General features: G+C 40.4%; 2 protein-coding genes across 5 annotated transcripts in view; one reads left to right on the top strand and one right to left on the bottom strand.

Annotated features, from left to right (window-relative positions):
* The window catches only part of LOC102311213 (dedicator of cytokinesis protein 7), a 41217-nt gene extending 20094 nt beyond the window's left edge, over positions 1 to 21123 (top strand). For 2 of the 4 annotated variants that reach the window (XM_042218650.1, XM_005939917.3), the window contains exons 13-50: positions 554 to 647; positions 763 to 925; positions 3588 to 3705; positions 4315 to 4385; positions 4475 to 4613; positions 4736 to 4837; positions 4943 to 5029; positions 6794 to 7025; positions 7848 to 8012; positions 8156 to 8328; positions 8974 to 9075; positions 9389 to 9475; positions 9799 to 9894; positions 10021 to 10161; positions 10382 to 10495; positions 10593 to 10763; positions 11321 to 11460; positions 11576 to 11745; positions 11859 to 12010; positions 12319 to 12501; positions 13195 to 13321; positions 13410 to 13494; positions 13622 to 13718; positions 13835 to 13969; positions 14260 to 14412; positions 14665 to 14823; positions 14925 to 15025; positions 15105 to 15297; positions 15977 to 16120; positions 16212 to 16343; positions 16460 to 16474; positions 17814 to 17939; positions 18028 to 18117; positions 18196 to 18432; positions 18518 to 18661; positions 18796 to 18902; positions 18992 to 19165; positions 19835 to 21123. In XM_042218650.1, the coding sequence (XP_042074584.1) occupies positions 554 to 647; positions 763 to 925; positions 3588 to 3705; positions 4315 to 4385; positions 4475 to 4613; positions 4736 to 4837; positions 4943 to 5029; positions 6794 to 7025; positions 7848 to 8012; positions 8156 to 8328; positions 8974 to 9075; positions 9389 to 9475; positions 9799 to 9894; positions 10021 to 10161; positions 10382 to 10495; positions 10593 to 10763; positions 11321 to 11460; positions 11576 to 11745; positions 11859 to 12010; positions 12319 to 12501; positions 13195 to 13321; positions 13410 to 13494; positions 13622 to 13718; positions 13835 to 13969; positions 14260 to 14412; positions 14665 to 14823; positions 14925 to 15025; positions 15105 to 15297; positions 15977 to 16120; positions 16212 to 16343; positions 16460 to 16474; positions 17814 to 17939; positions 18028 to 18117; positions 18196 to 18432; positions 18518 to 18661; positions 18796 to 18902; positions 18992 to 19165; positions 19835 to 19877 (4962 nt within the window). In that variant the 3' untranslated portion in view covers positions 19878 to 21123. The remainder of the gene's footprint in view (positions 1 to 553; positions 648 to 762; positions 926 to 3587; positions 3706 to 4314; positions 4386 to 4474; positions 4614 to 4735; positions 4838 to 4942; positions 5030 to 6793; positions 7026 to 7847; positions 8013 to 8155; positions 8329 to 8973; positions 9076 to 9388; positions 9476 to 9798; positions 9895 to 10020; positions 10162 to 10381; positions 10496 to 10592; positions 10764 to 11320; positions 11461 to 11575; positions 11746 to 11858; positions 12011 to 12318; positions 12502 to 13194; positions 13322 to 13409; positions 13495 to 13621; positions 13719 to 13834; positions 13970 to 14259; positions 14413 to 14664; positions 14824 to 14924; positions 15026 to 15104; positions 15298 to 15976; positions 16121 to 16211; positions 16344 to 16459; positions 16475 to 17813; positions 17940 to 18027; positions 18118 to 18195; positions 18433 to 18517; positions 18662 to 18795; positions 18903 to 18991; positions 19166 to 19834) is intronic. The other 2 variants (XM_005939920.3, XM_005939919.3) reach the window with 2 other exon arrangements.
* Positions 1122 to 3091, bottom strand: angptl8 (angiopoietin like 8). The gene is made up of 4 exons (XM_042218654.1): positions 2483 to 3091; positions 1854 to 2003; positions 1592 to 1702; positions 1122 to 1501 (listed from the first exon to the last, which is right to left on the bottom strand). Exons 1-4 carry the CDS (start codon positions 2777 to 2779, stop codon positions 1484 to 1486), a joined length of 576 nt encoding a protein of 191 aa, XP_042074588.1. The 5' UTR covers positions 2780 to 3091; the 3' UTR covers positions 1122 to 1483.
* Positions 21124 to 21935: the final 812 nt, after the last annotated feature.

Raw genomic sequence — 21935 nt, 5'->3', positions numbered from 1 at the left:
CCTTTTTATATAACTGTGAATCAAGAGTGCATTTCTTTCCAACGATGGGACACTTGTCACCATAACCTGAAGGCAACCCTGTTTTTCAGACCACTTATATGCTATATGTTATCCCAGTAAAATCCATGAATGTGGTGTGATTTATTAAAGTCAGTTGTCAAAAAGCCTTTCCCTCCAAAATGTTAGTTTTTATAAAAGTGAAAAACTGCAGCCTGTTTTTACTCTTTTTAATTTAGTAGAGGCAAATGAAGCAAAACCTGTGAGTGTGTCTGCTATGTGACATACTCCTCTCACTGCAACATGTTTCTAACACACCCTCTTAATCATGGCAGTGCACTTAAATTGTCAGTGCTCTGCTCATTCTTCTAAACCTGACTGCATTTAACTCCCTCCCCAGTGTCCACTTTTAGGGTAAGACTGAACTGAACAAAGATGCTGACCTGTTCTATAAATATATATATTAAAAAAAATCCATATAAGAGGGATGATCAAAAAATGCTTTTCAAATAAAATTTAAACAGTTTTATAGAGAACTGCTCTTTTGTTTACCAAGGAGGGGGATAGGCTGAGCGATGAAGACCTTTACAAGTATCTTGCAGATATGCGCAGACCGTCCTCTGTTCTGCGCCGCCTGAGGCCTGTCACAGGTAAACCCAACACGTTTCTGTTGTCTAGGAAAGGTTCACCCAAAGCTTCATGTGTGATTTTAGATGCACTGTTCATATGTCTCTGTTTTAATCCCCGACCTGCTTTGCCTCTCAGCCCAGTTGAAGATCGATATCTCTCCAGCTCCAGACTTGCCTCATTACTGCCTCTCACCAGAGCTGCTTCATGTGAAGCCATATCCAGACCTGCGTGTTCGACCAACCAAAGAGGTGCTGGAGTTCCCCGCCCGCCAAGTATACACACCGCACACTACCTATAGGTGAGCGTTCATCTTACAAAGGCACACACATATGAACACACTGTGTATGTTTGTTTTATAGTAAGTTTACCTATTAAGCAAATATACATTGACCTAGTCTGGGCCTCTTGTGTCTATTTGATTATTGATTTTTGACAGAGTCTGATATTCTTCAACCTTTAAGTCAATAGTTAAAGGAGAAAAAGAGACATTTTTCCAGCATTTTTTTTTTTAATCTGAAATATTTTTTTTTGCTAATGTTATTTTCATGTAGAATATAAGCATAAAAATACAAAAAACAAACAAATTGTTTTTATTCTATGTACAGCGTATACATATAATACTGGTTCACCAAACACAATCTTTAATAATTTAACAGCTTATTTTAAAAAGCAAATTTACAAAGCAAACTGATGTAAAGACACAAAAATAATGCACAAAATATAGATTACAGGCACGATAACAAGGATGTAATTATGAAGGACCCAAAATATATATTTTCTGCCAGTACAGTGGATCTATAGCATCCATAGCAAGGTTGGAAGGGAGTGCAGTGAGTTTATGGAGTTAAGATCTGGATCATGTCAGCACTTCACTCTGGAAGAGGGAAGCAAAGTAGCAAATTTAATGAAATAAAAACATGGAAAGTTTATCAAGAATATCAGATAGTTTGAACAAGTTATTTACCATCTTCTGCAGTTTGGCAAGCTGCTCATTCTGACTCTCAATATCCTCTTTTTGGAGCTCAGTCAAAAGCTGTAAGCCTCGCAAGACTTTGTCGTGCTCCTCTGCTCTCTCCTACAAACAGAAGTAAAGTTAAAATAACCTGTCAGTGATTATATGACTAGCGTTCAAATATGAAGCAATAACCAGAAAAAGCAACTATGGAGTGATGGAGTGTTAGAATTCATGCTGAACTGTAACTATTTTGAGTACAGCTTTCTGTTACCTGCAGCTCCTTGATGCTTGGAGGTACAGAGTTGCTGAGGTACATCTCCAACTGGTTCACTTTTGTCCTCAGCTGCTGCTCTTCCTTCTCCAGGCTGGTCAGCCATTCTTTAGTCTTTGTGGTCTGAGCGTGTTGCTGGGCCATCTGGGCCTATCAAAAGAGGATGTGCCTATATTATTCTCTTCCCCCAACAAAAGCCCCAGTGCAGCTGGCAGCTGCTTTCCCCAGAGTCTTACATGTAGCTTTCACACTCATTTTGCTTGCTCTTGTCTTGGATATTAGAGTATGGTTTAACCTTATACAGCAGGCAAATCAAGTGAATAATAGTAATATGATTGTCTTGGCTGTGAGTGCCCACATAATAACAGCAATACAGGATTTTATGTAGGCATTTTAAAGAAAATGTTTTGCTTTCACAAGTCACCAAAAAGCTGCATTTTCTCTCTTCTTCTCTGTGTCTCCACCTCAATCTGATGGCGACTTATATACTCTGCCTCAACTTTGCTCTCGTATGCTGTACTGAGATTGAACCTTGATTGTAATTCTGAGACATTATCTCTCCCCAAATACCACAGCCTTTCACCTTCACCTGGGGGATCTGTTGTTTACATATTTCCATGTCTTCTTACCTGTAGCAGCTGTATCACTTCTTTGATCTGTTTCTCCACCTCTGCAGCCTGCTCAGTCTGTTTCCCCAGCTTTTGGAGAGTTCTCTCAGTGTTCTTCAAAGACCGGCTGATTCTCGCTATCTTTGCCTCAGTGGTTTCATAAGCATAGTTTAGGGATTCGCCAAACTGTAAGACACCAAACATGAGCACATTGACTTCTTCTTGCGGTGCCACCTTGTATTCCGTCTTGCTGGTCTTCGTGATCGGGCTTGTGTGCACTGCTCCAGCCACAAAAAGCAAACACAGGCTCCAGATCATTGTGATAATAAATGTTGTTTCCTCAGTTCTTTCAGTTGTTCAAAAGATATTTCTGATTTATCTTTCAGCAATAGCGCCTGTGCAGAATAAAGCTTTTTTTTACGTATGAGTCAAAAATGAAAGCCATAAACAGGCACTTGTCTGTCATAGCAGTGTCATCAGCCCCTCAGCGATGAATGGAGGGTGGCTGCTCCACCTTATATTGCATGTGTGCATGGCTACGTGCGATACCAGGGTAAAACATTAGCTCGGTTTTGGCCTGATCACAGGTCTTGTCCATGGCCTTTGCCTCAGTGACCCTCCCTTGAAGTTTGACTGTAGCGATACTAATTTTGTCATTTAGGTCACAAACATGTGCATCATGCATAGCAATATATGTAGCTTTTTTTTAAACGAAGAAAATTTTCACATGTATTATATTCTGTGCACGAAGTTTGATTGTTATGTCAATCAATGTGATTGCGTGGTGTGTCAGTGCCTTTATACAAGTGGCTAAAGTCAGCTTTCAAATATGTACAGGAGTTAACTCTAATGTTTAACTTGGATGGGGGTTAAGGTGACTTTCATCAAGTGAGGCCAGGTTCGGCTCACACTCCCGTTATGTGCGCTCGTATGATCTTGTCTTTTCTGAGAATAAGATTGTTATATATTGTAGGTTGTGGGAAATATTTAATATAAATGGGGTGTGATCTTATTGCCACATGCTGACATCATAACAGGAATTAAGTGTTCCCTTCATGGCTATGCAGCCTTTTAAAATTCTTGTATTTTTCTCTCTTTCTCTCTCTCTGCCTATTTTGGCTCTAAGGAACCTGCTCTATGTTTACCCACAAAGTCTGAACTTCAGCAGCCGTCAGGGCTCAGTGAGGAACATTGCTGTGAAAGTACAGTTCATGGCAGGAGAGGACCCCAGTCAAGCTTTAGCGGTGAGTTACACTCAGGGATAATGAAGCAACATGACCGTGATGTTCTCTGGCAAATGAAATCCCAGCCACAAAGAAAAGCTTAAGGCAGCGAAATACTATATGATGTCTTTTTCAGTAGCGGGAACTTCAAAGGAACATATTTGTGAGCAGCAAAGGAAGAAGAATTTAGTTATGCATGACCTGCAGCATATCTTTCATGTTATCACTCTGATTTTCTTTTCTTTTGGTTTATTTAGTATAACATGGACGATGCACACTATATAGTGTTTACTATAAGTGGCACTCCACCCAGGATATTTCTTTTGCATATCCCATAACAGCAATCCCATGTAGAGCTGCAGGGTAGAAAAGGATTGTTTGTTATGTAACATGGCTGCTGCTGACACAGTTACAGTAACATAGAAACTGCTCAAAATACTCAACCAGTGTAACTAGTTGAAATTCACTCTTTCTTTCATTTATGAGTGAAAAGTTTTCAAACCTTTGAAAAAAACCATTTTCCAGAGTGAACTGTTCTCAGTTTGGGGTTTGAAACAGTTGTGGTGTTCATTGCGAATCTCTTATTGGTTATGGAAAACTGCATTTATGCACTGCTTTTTTTAAAAACAGGTCATCTTTGGAAAATCGAGCTGTGCAGAATTCATGAAAGAGGCATACTCTCCTGTCATTTACCATAACAAGTAAGGTTCCCTCACCTGTTAAGCCTCTGCTCAAGTCTGTCCAACTTTTCTTTCTTTCCTAAATGTCTTGTTTAACTCTTTCTCATAAGGTCTCCTGAGTTCTATGAGGAGATGAAGATGAAGATTCCTGCCAATCTGACAGACAACCACCACCTGTTGTTCACCTTTTACCACATCAGCTGCCAGCCCAAACAGAACACTCCTCTGGAGACTCCTGTGGGCTACACGGTGAGTGCACTCCTTCAGCTGGCTCTCCTTGAATACTTTCACCCACACACTCACTTGTTCAATAGTTCTATCTGTTGTCTTGCCATCTGTTAGAGATCGCGTGTCTTTCTTTCTGCTTGCAGTGGATCCCTCTGATGCAACATGGCAGACTACGCACCGGCTCTTTCAGTCTGCCTGTCTCTGTGGAAAAGCCCCCGGCTAGCTACTCAGTGCTCACCCCTGACGTGAGTGTGTTTGAAGAGATTGTGTGAACATTGGTTCTTCTTCCAGCACCTATTCCTTTGTGGTGTGCCTGAGTGTTAAATGAGTTGGGTGTCACTCTCTGGCAGGTTCAGCTCCCAGGCATGAAGTGGGTGGATAATCACAAAGGTGTGTTCAATGTCGAAGTGAAAGCGGCCTCCTCAGTCCACACTCAGGTACACAAATACGCTTCTTACACTTACTGCTCTTTCTTATTCCTCCCACGTGTAAAGACCCAATTTGCTATTATAGCGTGGCTGTGGGTCCTTAAAATTTTTTATAATTCTTATAGATCTGCTATCAAAAATACCTTAAAAAGCGTTGAATTATCTTAAATGTTCTTTAGTGTTATTACTACAAAACCAAAAAATAATACTCCCTGGTCTTTAAGGAGCTCACTTTCGGGCTGCTCAATTTGCGATACATCGGTGGAAGCTATAGAAATGTTAGTCTACAGAAATGGGAACATAGCAGTTAAAGTTAAAAGACATGCACCTGTCCTTGTCCTGGACTGGTGACAGTCAGTCTCACGTACCTAATTACAAGCTGGTCCTTTCCGTGCACGCACAAAAACGTACTCAGTAGCACAGGCAAATAGTCATGCGCTCACAACTACGCAGTAACATTTTGTTAGCGTAGAGGCTCCTGTCTGCAAGTGAAGACACAAAGTTCACTAAAGTAAACCACAGAGGGCCTACCATGAAAACATTCTTAATAACAAATCTAATGAGACATTTAAATCACCCTGACCCAGCTGAATATGGAGTTTTGAAAGAAGCTAATAAAGGCAGTTGCTAAATATAACACTATCCAGAATTTAGAAGCAGCCACAAGCCAGCAGCTTCACGAGCAGTGAACGGATCAAAGCAGATACGAGGAAAATTATGGAGACAAGTGAAAACACATAAGGGTCGATGTCCTGTTATCTGGTGAAGCTATAATTAGACTAGAAAGTGATGTAAGTAGATACATTTGTGTTGTTGTACCTGCTTTTGTTTGGTAAGGTGAAATACGTCGGGTAAAGGTGGATGTACAACAACTTATTTTCAGTTAATTATTTGTGCCTTGTTCCAGTAGCAGAACACTTTATTTTCACTTGTTTAAATTAGAGAGGATCCTGTAAGTTACTAAAGTTTGGTGGAACTTCTAAAGTTCAATCATTTCTTTTATTATGAAAATAATATTTTGCATTGAAGAAAGGCTGGTTTTTATTTCTATAAGCTGTCAATAATAGCTCCTAGAAAATCAGAATAGGTAAAAATCGTTATCAGTAGGTAGCATTAAGAAAAAAATCGAAATAAACCAAGAAAATTGCACTGGATGCATCTTTAGTTAAAGTCTGTGCCTGGAAGTACGTACGAAGCAAACTGAGCTTCACATTTGAGACTATGGGCTGTCTTTTAGATCAAAAACTAGATTTGTGTTAGTCTTTCACATCTATAAACGTATAAACATATTTCATCATGTAAAACATCAGTGTTTTCCTCAAACAGTATAATTTCACTTTTAATGTATTTCCATCCTGTTTGGCATTCACATTTATTTAAATTAATATACAAACATCATAGATGTAACTGGCATATGTCTATAGAAACTAGTTTAGTTTAATGTCTAAAACAATCATTTTGTTGGCTTTAGATAGTATCAAAGTAAATCGGCTTAAACTGGAAAACAAAAGAAGTGTGGTGCACATTAATGTTGCTCAGAGTGGAGAAACTTGAAATTTATTTTATTGTTTGATGTACGTCACAGTCTGCTTGGCTCCTGTTGGCTCACATATATGCAGGTCATCGGGAAATGCAGTTTCATGTCACTTTAGAAAAGGAAGGTCACACACACCCTGGATCACCCTGCTCTTCTAGAATTTCAGGTGTTCTGCCAAATCAAAGTTCACCAACATCAGCTGTTACTTATCATTCATTGTGCATGTGTGCTTCTAGGACCCTCACCTGGATAAGTTTTTCACGTTAGTGTATGTCCTGGAGGAGTACTCCTTTCCTTTCCGCCTGAAGGACGTCATCATAACTGAGGCAAACATGGAAGGGGAGCTGAAGGCCAGCATGGCTGCACTGAGAGGGGCTGTGCTGGATACCTGTGTCAGGTTCTTGCATCAGCTGCTTAACAAACTCATTCAGCTCATTGTCTACCCTCCAGTCATTGCAGGCCAGATTGGTGAGAAGGCTGTCAACACTTCTTTCTTTTTTCTTTTTTTAACTTCCTTTTTATTGTTTTTCTTTAAACATTATACAGGGAGGGTAGGGGGTAACAACAAAACAAAACAACAAAGCAACAACAAAAAGATAAATACAACAAGTAGGATAACAAACAAACAAACAAACAAAGAAAACAAAAACAAACAAACAAAAAAAACAAAAAACATGTTGGATCTCCTTGTTTCTACAGTTTGATCATTTCTCATTATCAATGTGTTGGTCTTTATCTTGTTGGGTTTATATACTCAGTCCATTTCTCCCACTTTTTATGGTATTGATCTTCCTGAGTCCTTATTCTATTGGTCAATTGTTCCATGGTTTGTATTTCATCTATAGTTTTGATCCATTCGTCCTGTGATGGTGGGTCTATCTTGTTCCATTTTCTTGTAATTGCTTTTTTACAGGCAGCAAGCATAATTTTCAATATGTATCTATCTTCTTTCATCACATCACAACACTACTTTCTATGCAAACTAGGCAAAAATGCAAATTCTCATTTTTTTTGAGTGATTGTAATAACTCTCATAGAGATATATTAATATGATGATTATTGATAATTATTTTTTCGTTGAAGATATGAAAAACAAAACTGTTTCATTTGCTTTACATTGAGGAATTTACTTCATTAACACACACAACAGAGGAACAGATATTCTAGATTCAGTTTAGCACCTGATAATAAATGCGTTAACTTGTGGTTACCTTTAGGGCAAGCATTACCTTTGTTGTTGTTGTTGTGGTTATTGTTGTTTTAAAGCACTCACTTTGAATTTACCTGCAGTGAACCTGGGTCGGGCTGCTTTCGAAGCCATGGCTCTGTTGGTCAATCAGATCCACAAAAACCTGGAAGGGAACCAAGATCAACATGGCCGCAACAATCTGCTGGCATCTTACATCCATTACTGCTTCCGCCTGCCCACTGCCGAGCCTACCCTGCCACCGAATGGTGAGTCACCAGGCTTAACTGTGAAACCTTTTTTTTACATTTGAAAGAACAAAAATGGTTTTTGTTAGACCATAAAGTGCCAGGGTTTTTTTTTTAATTGTTTTATTTGCTAACTTCTATGTCCTTTCCTTCTCCCCGAGTAGCAGGCACCCAGTCCTATGAGATGCCAATGCAATACGCTACCTTATCAAGGGCAACAGCGCGGCCAAGCAGTCTGCACCTGTCCCGTTCCAAAAGCATTAGCAACTCCAACCCAGACCTGGCTAGCACACCAGTTTCTCCTGATGAGGAGGTGCAAAGGATCATGGGGAGCAAGGTATGCTGCACCTCTCAAGTCCTTTTAAAGGAGATTAAAGTTAGGTTATTAAATATTTTGCACTTTGTTGGTCTTATGTTTTGCAGGAAATGTGTACCAGTCAAACTTATCATAGGCAGCTGTTGCTTTACTTTCACATTTATTATATTTGCTTAGTGTCTCATTTTTCCCCTAGTATTTCAATTACATTAAGTAAAATATATGAATGTTGTTACAGTCTGGCTACACAGAAAACATGGTCTGTGTTTTCTGTCTTTATGAAACCACTTGTTTATTTTCTAGTTTCTGTTTAGATAATATCACTCTGTTATTTTGTTGTAATCGTAGTTTCTGGACTCTTCACAGCTGATTCAATAAACTCAGGTTAACTGAGAACTCTGTGCAAACAGTCTGTCTCACTGCTTAGACAACAATGTAGTAATTCTCTGTGCCTCTATCCCTTTACTTCACGCAGTACCTCAGTCCTGTATTCTCCTCTCCCCAGCTTTCTTTTCTTTGTTGCTTTTATCTCCTTTTATTTTGTTCCTGATTTTCTTCTCTAAATAATCTTTTATGTAGTAATTACCCTCTCTTAATTCACTGTGCTCTTGCCTCTTGCCACACTCTGTGTGTGTTTTTGTGTGTGTCTCTGGTGGCTTATGGCAGGGCATTGACCGCTCCCACTCCTGGGTAAACTCTGCTTATGCCCCTGGGGGCTCCAGATCTGTGCTACGCCGGAACCCCAACTCCAGCTGTGAGCTCAAGCAGGTGCCAAATCCCTTCACCTCATCCTCACCTTTACCTCCTCCACCTCCATCCTGCACTGCCTCTCATCAATTCTCGCGGGTCATTTCTTACCTCCATTGCATCTGTGTCTGTCTGGCTCTCTCTCCGCTCGCCTCAGCCCACCTGTCACCCCTTTTTATCTACTCCCTGTACATCCTCTCTGCTGCCTAACAGGCACAAGTTCTGCCTGGGGCTTGTTAGGAGTTCATAGAAAGTTCTCTGGCCACCCACCCATTTCCATTCACCCATTTTCACGTCATCTGTGTGTGTTCACCTCACCATCACTCCATGTCAGGCAAACGACCGCAGCTGCAATCGCATGTCTGCCTTTCTGGACAGCGTGGCTTTGTTTTCAGTTCCCCCAAGGCAGATTGCAAAGAAGGTAAAACTGGCATCTAACTAACTGTAAAAGTTACAAACTAACACATTTGTGATATCATATCATTCACCAACTTCCAATATCATTACCATTCATCAACAATCATGCGATTTGAACACAGATCTACATGGAAATAATGTGAAAATTGAAAATTTAGATCTTTTTGGAATGAAGAACTATCAGTTCGTACTCCTAAACCTTTATAACCTGCAGTTACTGTTTATGAAGTATTCCTAATAGCATTGAAACTGTTTATTTTAATCTTGATAGCTCAAATACAATTAACTAGACCAAACTGAACTAGCTTGTTGTTGGTTCATGTCTAGCTGCTCCACGAGGAGCTGGCTTTACAGTGGGTGGTCAGCACCAGCACAGTGAGGGAAGCGGCACTGCAACAAGCTTGGCTTTTCTTCCAACTGATGGTAAGCATTCCTTTTTGAAATTGCAATAATTGTACACCACTTTCTAAGTAGCAACAATCTAAAGAGAATGCAGTAAAACAAAACTTAAGGTCTGCAAACCATTTTCTTATGTATCCCCTCCTATAGACAAAGAGCATGGCCCACCACTTATTCCTGACCTCAAAACTGGATGTTCCCAGGCGTCAGCGGTTCCCAGACCGCTTTGTGGATGACATCGCTGCACTTGTGTGTGCCATCAGTGCAGACATTGCCAGCCGATACCACAAGGTACCAAATCCTGAGAGCTACCCCATATTCTAGAAATTGAATTCATTTCTTGATAACAATTTAGGTCACTGGCCAACAAAAACTATAGTGGCTTTATTTTTCTCCCTTATCTTTTATACAAAGCTTGAGCATTGCTGGTTGATTCAAACCTAATATACAACCTAATATAATGTAAACCAAGACTCTTCCTCTTTCTCTCACATGAATTTTCCCCTTCCAGGATGTGGAGCTTGTGGAGAGGTTAAATAGCAGTCTGGCTTTCTTCCTGAGTGACCTGTTGTCTCTCATGGACCGGGGCTTTGTCTTCAACCTCATCCGCTCTTACTACAAACAGGTCCCCATTGCACTTTTTCCTATTTTCCTGTAATCTGATACGCTCAGAGACTCCCACACACATTATTGTATCTTCTATGTAACTGCATGTTAAACAGATTGCCAACAAGTTGCACACGGCCCAGAATCCCAGCTCTCTGAATGCTCTGAGGATGGACTTCACTCGTATTGTCTGCAGCCATGAGCACTATGTGATCCTCAACTTGCCGTGCTCAATCCTGAGCCCCCCAGCCTCCCCCTCTCCTTCCACTTCTTCCACTACATCACAGGTACTACAGCACATTATCCATCATAGACGAATTATAAAAAAAAAAAAAAAAATTCACATAAAGAGAATGGATAAATTGAAATGTTGCTAATTTCCCTCTGTAATAAGTGCATACTCATAGCATCAGTGTCCTCAAAGTTCCAGTCATGGCCCTTGGGGATGTTTTTTGCAGCCCTTGAGTCAGCCAAGGAAAGAATGCAATACACTGTATTGTGTCATTTTGGGAGGATTTTTCTTGAATTCCAACTCTTCTGTTCTGGGCATCATAGCTAGAGTTTCTTAACAGAAATACCGCTGGGGTCAAAATGTGCCTTCCTCTTGGTTTAAAAATACAAACATAAATTATGAAATTAGCAAATACACTACAAACACTAACTAAAGCTGTTTATTTTCCTTAATAAACAAATGATGTCTTAAATTTGCAGTCATCAAAAATTCGAGAATAACTCTTCTACTGTGTTCCTACACAAACCATTGCATAACATTAATGTCAGCCACACTTAAAGTCATTTCTCTATAATTCTGTGTCATCTTAACTATGTCTCCTTGTGTCCACAGAGCTCAGCATTTTCCAGTATGGTGCAAGACCAGGGCGTGGCCACCATGTTTGAGCTCTCCGTCCCTTTTCGCCAGCAGCACTTCCTGTCCGGCCTGCTGCTGTCTGAGCTCTCACTCATCCTCGACCCTGATGGTGAAGGGTGAGTTTTTAGTATCTGCTCACAAGCTGATCAAGACTTCACATCGATTCAGACTTTAACGTGAAATAAAATGAGAGATGACAAAGATTATGATGATTTTGTTTATCACCCACAGGGTTTTTTTCCTTCATAAAAAGGCCATTAGTGCCGTTCACTCCCTGCTGTGTAGCCACGATGCAGACCCTCGCTACAGGGACCCTCAAGTCAGAGCCCACATGGCTCAGCTCTACCTGCCTCTCATCCCAATCGTCATGGAGACGCTACATCAACTCTATGACTTCTCTGGTCAGCAGAACAATATGAGCAGCCCATAAATATGATTTTCCACCTGCTCGAGAAGATGTTGTTATATTTGCAGTTTTATTGTACCTGAGAGCGCTTTTCTTATTGCCTTGCAGACTCCTCGCCTTCTCGGGTCCGCCATGCATCCACCCACGCTGACGATGCTGACCCAGACAGTGGCAGCACTATCAGTCAGTCTGTTGCCATGGCAATCGCTGGCTCCCCTCTGCAGCATGCCAAAGCCAACCCATTCGCACTGCCCACAGTGGTAAGTGATAGCAGCAAGGGTCACAGTGTTCCCCAGAGCCCTACAGACTGACAGGTCACAGAGTGGCCTCTGTGTGGGCGACTGCTGCTTCAGTTTGACAGACGGTCACACCACACAACACTCACCCATTTAAATATCATTTGCATTCTTTCCATGTTGTTCTTTAGCTAAAGAACAACTGCTCCTCTTCACCTGTAGGTGGCTCTGTGTCCTTTGCTATAACTTTCTCTAAACAGCCATTTTGTTCTATACTCAAGTGGATTACAAGATTGGCACCGATTTTCTGTGTGTGTGCGTGTCGTTACCAGGCGGGGCGCCAGTCCAGCTCTCTGTCTGCCGAGTGCAGTAGGACTCTGCTGGTGTGTTTCCTGTGGGTGCTGAAGAATGCAGATGCAGCTCTCCTGGAGCGCTGGGTGTCAGATTTGTCTGTACTGCAAATCAACCGCTTGCTAGATCTGCTGCATCTCTGTGTGTCCTGCTTTGAATACAAGGTATAATAAATGGGCACCATCCAGATTCGCAGTTCATTCAGGGAGATGCTAAATTCCTCTAAATTGATTTTTTTTTTCAAAGAAATCTAGTTCAGAGCAAATATTGATTAAATTTCATTTTCCTTCTTTTTCTCCTGTTTGATGGGGTTTTTATGAAGGCAATGAGTTAATGTTCATGGTTTAATTAGCTGTTATTTAAAAATTAGATTTAATTTAACCATTACTGCAAAAATGATGATGTCTGTGGCAGCATGTAACAGATCTGTGCTGGTCAGTTACTGCTGGCTGAGAATGTCCTCGCTTCTGTCTCTGAAAAGTATATTTGATATGATACATTATACATAATGCATTGTACACTGAGGCACTTGGACTTCAGACATCATATCCAGGGTTACTACTGTATTTTCCATTACTGTTTGCATAGCACTGCAAAGTCACACAGTAATCTATTTAGCTGTGTTTACTCTATAAATTATCAATAGGACAGAAGGCTATTTTTATGTGTTTGTTTTTAAATTGTTTGCCTTTCTAAAGTCCATTTCTTAGCAGCTTTCTACCCAGTTTTTTTCCCTTTTATCCACTTTTAATATAGTCTTTTTTTCTCTCTCAGAGAAATTTCTGGGTAAACTTGCCCAATTTGTATGCTACCTTTTTATGATTTATTTGTCCTCTGATGTTTGGTGGGCGTTGTAGGGAAAGAAGACTTTGGAGCGGATCAATAGCCTGACATTTAAAAAGTCTCAGGATATGAAAGCACGACTTGAAGAAGCCATACTGGGCACAATCGGAGCTCGTCAGGAGATGGTTCGGCGTCACAGAGGTGGGAAGCACAACAGAAACATAGGCTTGTGTCGTGCATGTCTGAAGCAATTTATATTTGTGGTGCTTAAGGAAATTTACTCTTACAGAAAGGAGCCCTTATGGCAGCCAGGAGAACGTTAGGTGGAAAAAGAACGTAACTCATTGGAGAACAAATGCAGACAGAGTCGACAAGTATGTGCTTTACAGACATAGATTTGGTTCTTCTGCTCACCTTGTGAAAATTACAAATATTCTTGGATTATAATTTATGTCAAATGTGTGTTTCTGTGTAACATGATTGTAAAATGACACCTTTCAGGACGAAGGCTGAGGTGGAACAGGAGTCTGTGGTGGATGGAAACCTAGCTACTGAGGCCTCTCTCATAGTACTGGACACACTGGAAATTATAGTCAAGGTAAAACAATGAGAATTAAATAAATCTGTTTAGACACCACCTTTCCATTGGTTGACATACAGTGCTGTCCTCCTATATAAACATCCTTTGCTTGTTGTGTGCCTGTCTTCTTTCAGACTGTGGTTGCATCAGAGTTGAAAGAAAGTGTTTTAGGTGGAGTGCTGAGAGTACTTCTTCACAGCATGGCAGGAAACCAGAGCGCCCTCTTTCTGCAGCATTGCTTCAATACACAGAGAGCTCTGGTTTTCAAAGTAGGTGTAGTTTGTTTTTAGCAATTACACAAGTTTTCAGGATTTTTTTTTATTGTCCTTTTCAGCAAAAAAAAATAAAAAAAAATCACAAATTAATGAATTAACACAAATAATTAATGTTTTGGTATTAATAGTTTTACTCCTATTTGGCATTATTCTGCTTACTCATTTTTATTGATGACATCTGTGTTACATTTTTGTATTGAAAAGTAAAGCAAGTGGGCCATATTTAATTTCTGGTGGCAGCGGGGTGAACTGTACGAAGTGACGCTGTGTGTTTTTGTGTATAGTTCCCAGAGATGCTGTTTGAGGAGGACACGGAGCTTTGTGCAGACCTGTGCCTGCGTCTCCTGCGTCACTGCAGCAGCAGTGTCGGCTCTGTCAGAAGTCACGCCTCGGCATCCCTTTACCTGCTCATGAGACAGAACTTCGAGATTGGAAATGTATGTTAAGGTGTTTCATTATCTGTGAAATACTTTGATGTTCTTTCATTACTGTGGACAGGTCACCAAAATGCATCTATACCGTAATTCAAGACTGTAATGCAGGGCAACTGTGGCTACAAGTGTAGCTTGCTTCCACCAGTGTGTGAATGTGAGAGTGAATGAATAGTGGAATTGTAAAGCGCTATATAAATGCAATCCATTATTATTACTGATGTTGTAAGTCACACAGAGCTACGTTTTTGTTTGTAGAACTTTGCACGAGTAAAGATGCAGGTCACCATGTCTCTGTCCTCACTGGTGGGAACATCGCAGAACTTTAATGAAGAGCATCTTCGTCGGTCTCTCAAGACAATCTTGACATATGCCGAAGAGGACTTAGAGCTGCGGGACACACCTTTCCCAGAGCAGGTGGACAGCAACCATCATCTTGTTTACAGTTTTTGAGCTGAAGCTCGTGGAACGGGTAAGACATTTTTTTTCATTTGGTATATGTATGTTTGAAACTGCAGGTCCAGGATCTGGTGTTCAACCTGCACATGATTCTTACTGACACTGTGAAGATGAAGGAGCATCAGCACGATCCAGAGATGCTTATCGACCTAATGTACAGGTACTGGAATGACCATCAGAGTGGCTGTAAATCAAAAATAAAATAAAACCTAAAGTGTTTTCTCATTTTCTCTTATCAGGATTGCTAAAGGTTACCAGAACTCCCCTGACTTGCGCTTAACGTGGCTTCAAAACATGGCAGGGAAACACTCAGAGAGAGGGAACCATGCTGAAGCAGCCCACTGTCTGGTCCACAGCGCAGCTCTGGTAGCGGAGTATCTCAACATGCTGGAGGATTGTCGCTACCTGCCCATTGGTTGTGTCACATTTCAGGTCAATGTGTATTCTGTTTAAATCTTTCTACTTACAAATAGTTGGCTAGGTCACAATGATTTTAGTCTAATGCCTCGGTCACAGTCGGTGACCTCCTGATACCTGCCTGAACACTGCAGCCAACATGTTTCAAAAGGCACAAAAATTTGTCTCCTTATCTGGTGCGTGTTACAGTTTTCACTGTTTCACTACAGCTTGGAAAGTAGTTGGCAGTTATCTGACAAGGAGATGTTTTCCATGCAAACTACGGGCAACCGCGACAATCTGCTCACAGTCAAAGCAACTGTAATCTTTCACTGAGGCACTGTATACCTCTTTGTGACCAGTTTGAAACTGAAACTGCCAGAAACCTCCAGCAACCAGTCACTAACTGGGTAGAGAATTCAAATTTTTCCCAAATGACCTGTCGTTGCCAGGTGATGGCTGACTCGTCTCTGGACTTGTGTGAGTTGAGTTTTAGCAATTGAATTTGCAGCGACTGCCAGAAACCTCCAGCAACTATTCACCACCCGGTTTGAGACTCTTGTGACCTGTGGTTACTAGATCTTCACTAATGGGTGTCTAGACCTGTGTGACTCAGGCCTAAATGAAACTTTTACTTAAAAGACATATAAAACATGTGGGTGTATGACCAGATGTTAACTTTTTTCCTATTCTGTTTTGTCTGTTTTTACTACAGAATATTTCGTCCAACGTATTAGAGGAGTCGGCAGTATCCGATGACGTTCTGTCGCCAGAGGAGGAGGGCATTTGTGCTGGGAAGTATTTCAGTGAGTCTGGCCTGGTGGGGCTTCTCGAGCAAGCAGCTGCTTCTTTTAATATGGTATGACTCACATTCACTGACAAACAGCACAAGGTTCCAGCATTAACATGATTTGTGTTAAAATCTCTATTTAATTGTGCTGTAACTGCAGGCCGGCATGTATGAGGCCATTAATGAAGTGTACAAGATTCTGCTCCCGATCCATGAAGCCAACAGAGACTTTAAAAAGCTGGCTACTGTCCACGGGAAGCTACAAGATGCCTTTAATAAAGTCTACAACCAAGTGAGTTGACAGCTTAATCCTGAAATCACCAGCAATCCACAAAGGAATTTGTTTCTAGCTAATTATCTTTATCCTAATTCCCTTATGTGCTTTATTTCTTTTCTCATCTTTTCCAGAGTTCAGGATGGGAGGTAACAAACTAATCTGACATTAAGAGTATCTAATTTAAAGTAAAACATTCAGCAGTTGTTGTTGACAATGTTATTCTTCTTCCCCTTGGCTTGTTTTCTTCTCCACTCCTGTGTCAATAACATGGCCACTGGTGAGTTATGCAAAGCTTACTTTATCACTTGGTTGAGTAGAATTAAGACAAGTATTAATTAATTTGTGCTGCAGTCCTGCTGTAATAAAACTACTTCTGAGCATGAATTTGTATTTTCCCACAACATGAAAAGCATCTGTTTTCCCAAATCCAAAGCGTTAACAAAGAGTAAATGCTGTTTTGTTTTGTTTTTCATCACTGGTGTTGCAAACACAGGAATATAAATTAGTGTCAGGGTGAAAACAATCTGTGTGCATTTTACAAACCAGCTGTTTTAACTAAAAGAAAAAAAACCAAACAGCTTTCAGCCCCAAAACAACTAAACAAGAGAAAACGTTTACAAAGAAAAGGCGGCTCACTGGTGTGGCCGGTTGAGAGAGAAGAAAGTAAATGATCCTCTGTGGTAGGCGGTGGCCATGTTGGCTCTTTTTACAAGGGTGGCCCTCAGGAAAGGACACAGTCATTGGCCCCACCAATATCCACATCCAATAACTATATAATTTCCAAACATTAACCAGACCTTTTCACTAACAGAAAATCAGGCACAGAAGTTAAATAGGATAACGCATAAATACAACAGCAGTATAACAACCATGGATCATGATTGGGGGAAAAAAATAAACTCTGGTTATTCAGATAGATTTCTAGTTTAAATTTCACATTTTAGGCTGTGTTAACACCTCCATATGGCTGCTTACTATGATGACCCCTAATTAGCATATAATTGCATAGTTACTTAGTTACTGACACTTTGTTATCACACTGTTACCAAGTACTTTTTACTGCATTTTTTCTAATGGTTAAACAGCTATTTCGCTAACATTTCTGTACAACACATTACTCGTGGTGAGTTTATTCTGCAGTGTCGCATAATGCTGTTCCTCCTGTTTTTGTGTTTCTATTCATTCATTCAGCATTTATGTACTAGTGGAAAAACAGTATGCTAACGTTTGTATGACAGATTTGGTCTTGGTTTCAAGGTTGTTGAGTCCTCAATAAAAACAGCTCAGTCATTTAAACATTTTAGTTTGTGAAGAAAAAAAATCTTCATTTCAAGTCTTTAGTGTCAGATAATGAGTCCATGAATTAAAACGGGGTATTTTTTTTTTCTACTATTACCACGTAAGCTCTGTGTCAGCTGCTTTTAATTCACTCATGCTCTGCACTCTTTAATCGTTTAAGTTTTCTGTCTTGTTTTTAGTGTTCAGCGAATGTTTGGGACCTACTTCAGAGTGGGTTTCTATGGCTGTCGCTTCGGAGATCTGGATGAGCAAGAATTTGTCTACAAGGAGCCATCGATCACCAAGTTAGCTGAGATATCGCACAGACTTGAGGCATGTTAACTCCTCCTGATGTTAATAAAGATGTCTTTAATGATTTATGAGGAACATATGTCTAAAGGTGAATGCCTCTGGCCCACAGGAGTTCTACTCAGAGAAATTTGGGGATGAGGTGGTCGAAATTATCAAAGACTCCAACCCAGTGGACAAAAACAAACTCGATCCCAACAAGGTAAAGAGATGTGTATGTTTGTTGCTTAAAGAATATGTATATTTTAAAAATGTCTAACTGTACTGATGACTTTTTCAGGCTTACCTGCAGATCACCTATGTCGAGCCCTACTTTGACACATATGAGCTGAAGGAAAGAATCACCTACTTTGACAAGAACTACAACTTGCGTACCTTCATGTACTGCACTCCCTTCACTCTGGACGGCCGCGCTCACGGCGACCTGCATGAGCAGTACAAACGCAAAACCATCCTGACAACGTCTCACGCCTTCCCTTACATCAAGACACGGATCAATGTTATCCACAAGGAGGAGGTGGGTGTCTCTACTGGAGGGATCAGATTTTAAATAAATGTAGATATTATGATGTATGTTCATTGTTACATCTTTGGCTTTCCAGATTATTCTTGTGCCCATCGAGGTGGCGATTGAAGATATGCAGAAGAAGACTCAGGAGCTCGCTTTCGCCACAAACCAAGACCCCGCAGACTCTAAAATGCTTCAGATGGTGCTCCAGGGCTGTGTGGGCACCACTGTCAACCAGGTGATAAAATAATTGAAATGCTGGTCCCCCTGGAATAATAATAACATCAAAGCAGAGCTTTAAGTCTGGGTTAGTGTTTTAAGCAGTGGCAGAAATTCCTCAGCTAATATGTAACTGTTTGTCTCCCCTAACAGGGCCCCCTTGAGGTGGCGCAGGTCTTTCTCGCCGACATTCCTGATGACCCCAAGCTGTTTCGTCATCACAACAAACTGCGCCTCTGCTTTAAAGACTTCGCTAAGAGGTACTGACATGATCTCCGTCTCAGACAAAGACTGTTGTGTAGCCAATAAAAACAAATCCCAACTCCCTGTGTCTTTCTTTTTTGTGCAGGTGTGAAGATGCCCTGAGGAAGAATAAAGCCCTGATTGGGCCAGATCAGAAAGAGTACCACAGAGAGCTAGAAAGGAATTACCATAAACTGAAAGAAGCTCTGGGTCCTCTCATCAACCGCAAGATCCCCCAGCTTTACAGAACCCTACCAGCTCCGACTCTGCAAACACAACGGTAACTTGAGACATTAATAACACACACACACGCCTACGCACAGAGACGCACAAAATGATCTCATGCTGCTTCTTCAAGCACATCAAGCTAACATAAGAGGAACGTAAAACTGTGTCATGCTTCAGGCTATATGCTCTGCATGTCACCAGTGAGCAGACATGCAGACACATTTCAGTGATTTCAAATGTGTCACATTTTATTCCACAGTCATTAATAAAAGATGATGCACTTCTTGAACTGCTGTAGCCTGTTTGACTATGGAAACTATCACCATATGTTACTTTTGGTTTTCATCATCTTCTGGCTGCACCTCTGTGTTTGCATGTGGACTGATTTCTAATCAGAAACAGTTACAGTCAACAGCACCTGCCAGACCGATGCTGCAGCACAGAGAAATGTAAAATCCCAGATATTTAAAATATTAACACAAACTTTGAGCTCCATTGGTCCGCTATATTACATTAGGGGTTTATCATTATTATTCTTGGAACCACAATGCTGACTCAAAGCCATGTAAGCTTTTAGTGGGACAACTTTCACACTCCTTGGGTGGCATTTTTTTGGCTCAAATGAAATAAAAATGAACTACATCTTTGCTAAAATATGTTTTTGATTTTGACAAAAATCTTTTTACCAGTATTCCTACTAATTATCCCCCCTCTCTTGCAGGAACTCCTACAGTAGGTCGAGTTTCCGCAAAGTCGACTGTTGAGCCACAGAAAGCTGCAAAGCGACACAAAGCAACAAGCTTTTAAAATTAGCACCATCTCATACCGTCTGTCCCCCCTTCCCCCCACTGCATTGCACACCAACTGTAGCAGGAACACACAAACTCACCGTCCTCTTCTTCATCTAGCTCGTTATTTTACACTCATCACCTTGGCCACCTAGTCATGTCTTAACACCCCCCTCCCCCTTCCAGTCCCTCCATGCACACACAGTAAGTTGTCACCTCTTTCACTGCCCTACCATCCCCACCACTCTCACACCTCTTCTGGGGAAAAAAACCCCTCTGGTGTTTATGCAGGAAGGTTATCTGCTCTGTAAACATTGTCATTTGGAGCAAGGCTCTAAGATGGCAGCGTTTAAAGAAAGCTTTTTACAGTTATCCACCCAAAGTAATCTCTCAGAGCCTGATCTGACTTTACCTTTAGTTTTTAGTGCACTGTTTTACGTTTGTTTTTCTTTAGCTTTGAGTGTCTGCTTTTGAACAGGCTTAGGTTGTCTGTTTTGTGTCATGGACTTATTTAATTTGTGAGATTTTTTTTAATCCCTGGTAGTGATCACTGCCAGACTTTGTTATTAAATAGTCCCAGGGAGTTTTCTTTTGTTATCAACAGACCAAATAACTGACATTCCTTCTCCCTCAAGTCGTAACATTTATCTGCCCATCTCTCGTTATAAGGGTTCAATAAAGAGAGTTGGTGGGCTGCTTTTTGTGGAGGTCCAGGTTTGATATGATTGAGCTCATAATGTGTGGGAGAGACTGACTCGATGGGATGTTTAAATGTGTTCTTAAAACTGTGAACTCTTAGAAAAGCACTGCAGTCGCATCAGATGTTTATCACAGAAGCACTGTCTAAAGACAGGCCATCTCGTTTACTCACACAGGCATGTTCAAACTGCGACATTCACTATCATACTACAGTATAGATAGATAGATAACTGAATATGTTATGACTGCGTAAACAAGTCCTCGTTTGACTGTTGTGCGCTTCTGTATAAGACCAAATGTTTTGTATGTATACACCTCTGTGGTTTGCATTTATTGTAGAAATCTCCATCTACTGTATCTATGAAATTGCACTATTGTAAACAACCTGCAGCACATTAACACTGTAACTACTAAAATATATGTGCTTTTGTTATTTTACAGAGCTGGAAACTGTTTTTTACCGATTAGATAGGCAATTTTTTTATTTATTTACACTGTCTTCTATTAAATATTTCTCCCTACACTCCTGGTCATCCTTTATTTGTGGGTCTTACAATGTAAATTCATGTAGTAATGTGTTTACTTTTTTTAACACTGTTTCACATTAACAGTTTTGTTACTGGAAATCTATGTTTTTCACACATGGTTTCTTCGTTTTTCAGCAGTCAGTATCATATTATGGTATGGAAAGCATCTTTAATACCCATAGACCACAGTGATACTACAAAAACTACTCTAACAACGGGGCTACGACAGTAACATAGTGGCATTTCTGTTTCTACATGAAACATACACAAGGTTTGCAAGTAATTATTACTAAATTTGCATGTGTTAATTTTAGTTATGAATCTCAACACTTTTGAATGTTGTAGACTATTCTTTTTCAGATGTTATAACTTAAAATTAAGTTATAATTAAGAATAATTATTTCATCACATATTTACTGCACATTCACAAGGGTTACAGTACCATTATGATTATATATAGTTTTTTATTTGTATTTGTTTATTTGGTGACATCCTCTTGCAGGGACTTTTATGGTTGTTTCTGCAAGTCTTTTGTGGGGTATGAAATTTCTCAAAGATACTCGGTGTCCTTCCACCAGCAATTTTTGATGTCCATGGATCTCTAAAGAGGTTGTTTGAGGTCTTAGACGTTTATTGGGATTCCTCAGCGTTCCTTGATTTGATAATTTAATGGCTTTGATTGAATATATTTTAGACTTTTCAGTTGTACCTCCAGTTTGCTTCACTTCAGTATTAAACTTCAAACTTAATATGCTGTTGTACTAGTTTGACAGCTGTAGTTGCATTTAAAGCATCTGTTGTTGTGATT

The sequence above is a fragment of the Haplochromis burtoni genome, unplaced genomic scaffold (assembly GCF_018398535.1).
Source record: "Haplochromis burtoni strain Fernald_Lab_line unplaced genomic scaffold, NCSU_Asbu1 Contig_21, whole genome shotgun sequence".
Taxonomy (NCBI): domain Eukaryota; kingdom Metazoa; phylum Chordata; class Actinopteri; order Cichliformes; family Cichlidae; genus Haplochromis; species Haplochromis burtoni.
The sequence above is the reverse complement of the archived record's forward strand: the minus strand, read 5'-3'. Positions and strand labels throughout refer to the sequence as shown.

Coding starts and splice junctions, on each gene's coding strand:
- angptl8 (XM_042218654.1), bottom strand. CDS start 2,779: ATGATCTGGAGCCTGTGTTTGCTTTTTGTGGCTGGAGCAGTGCACACA. Junction 2,004..2,482: donor AAGTGATACAGCTGCTACAG/GTAAGAAGACAT, acceptor CTCTTTTGATAG/GCCCAGATGGCCCAGCAACA. Junction 1,703..1,853: donor CAAGCATCAAGGAGCTGCAG/GTAACAGAAAGC, acceptor TTCTGTTTGTAG/GAGAGAGCAGAGGAGCACGA.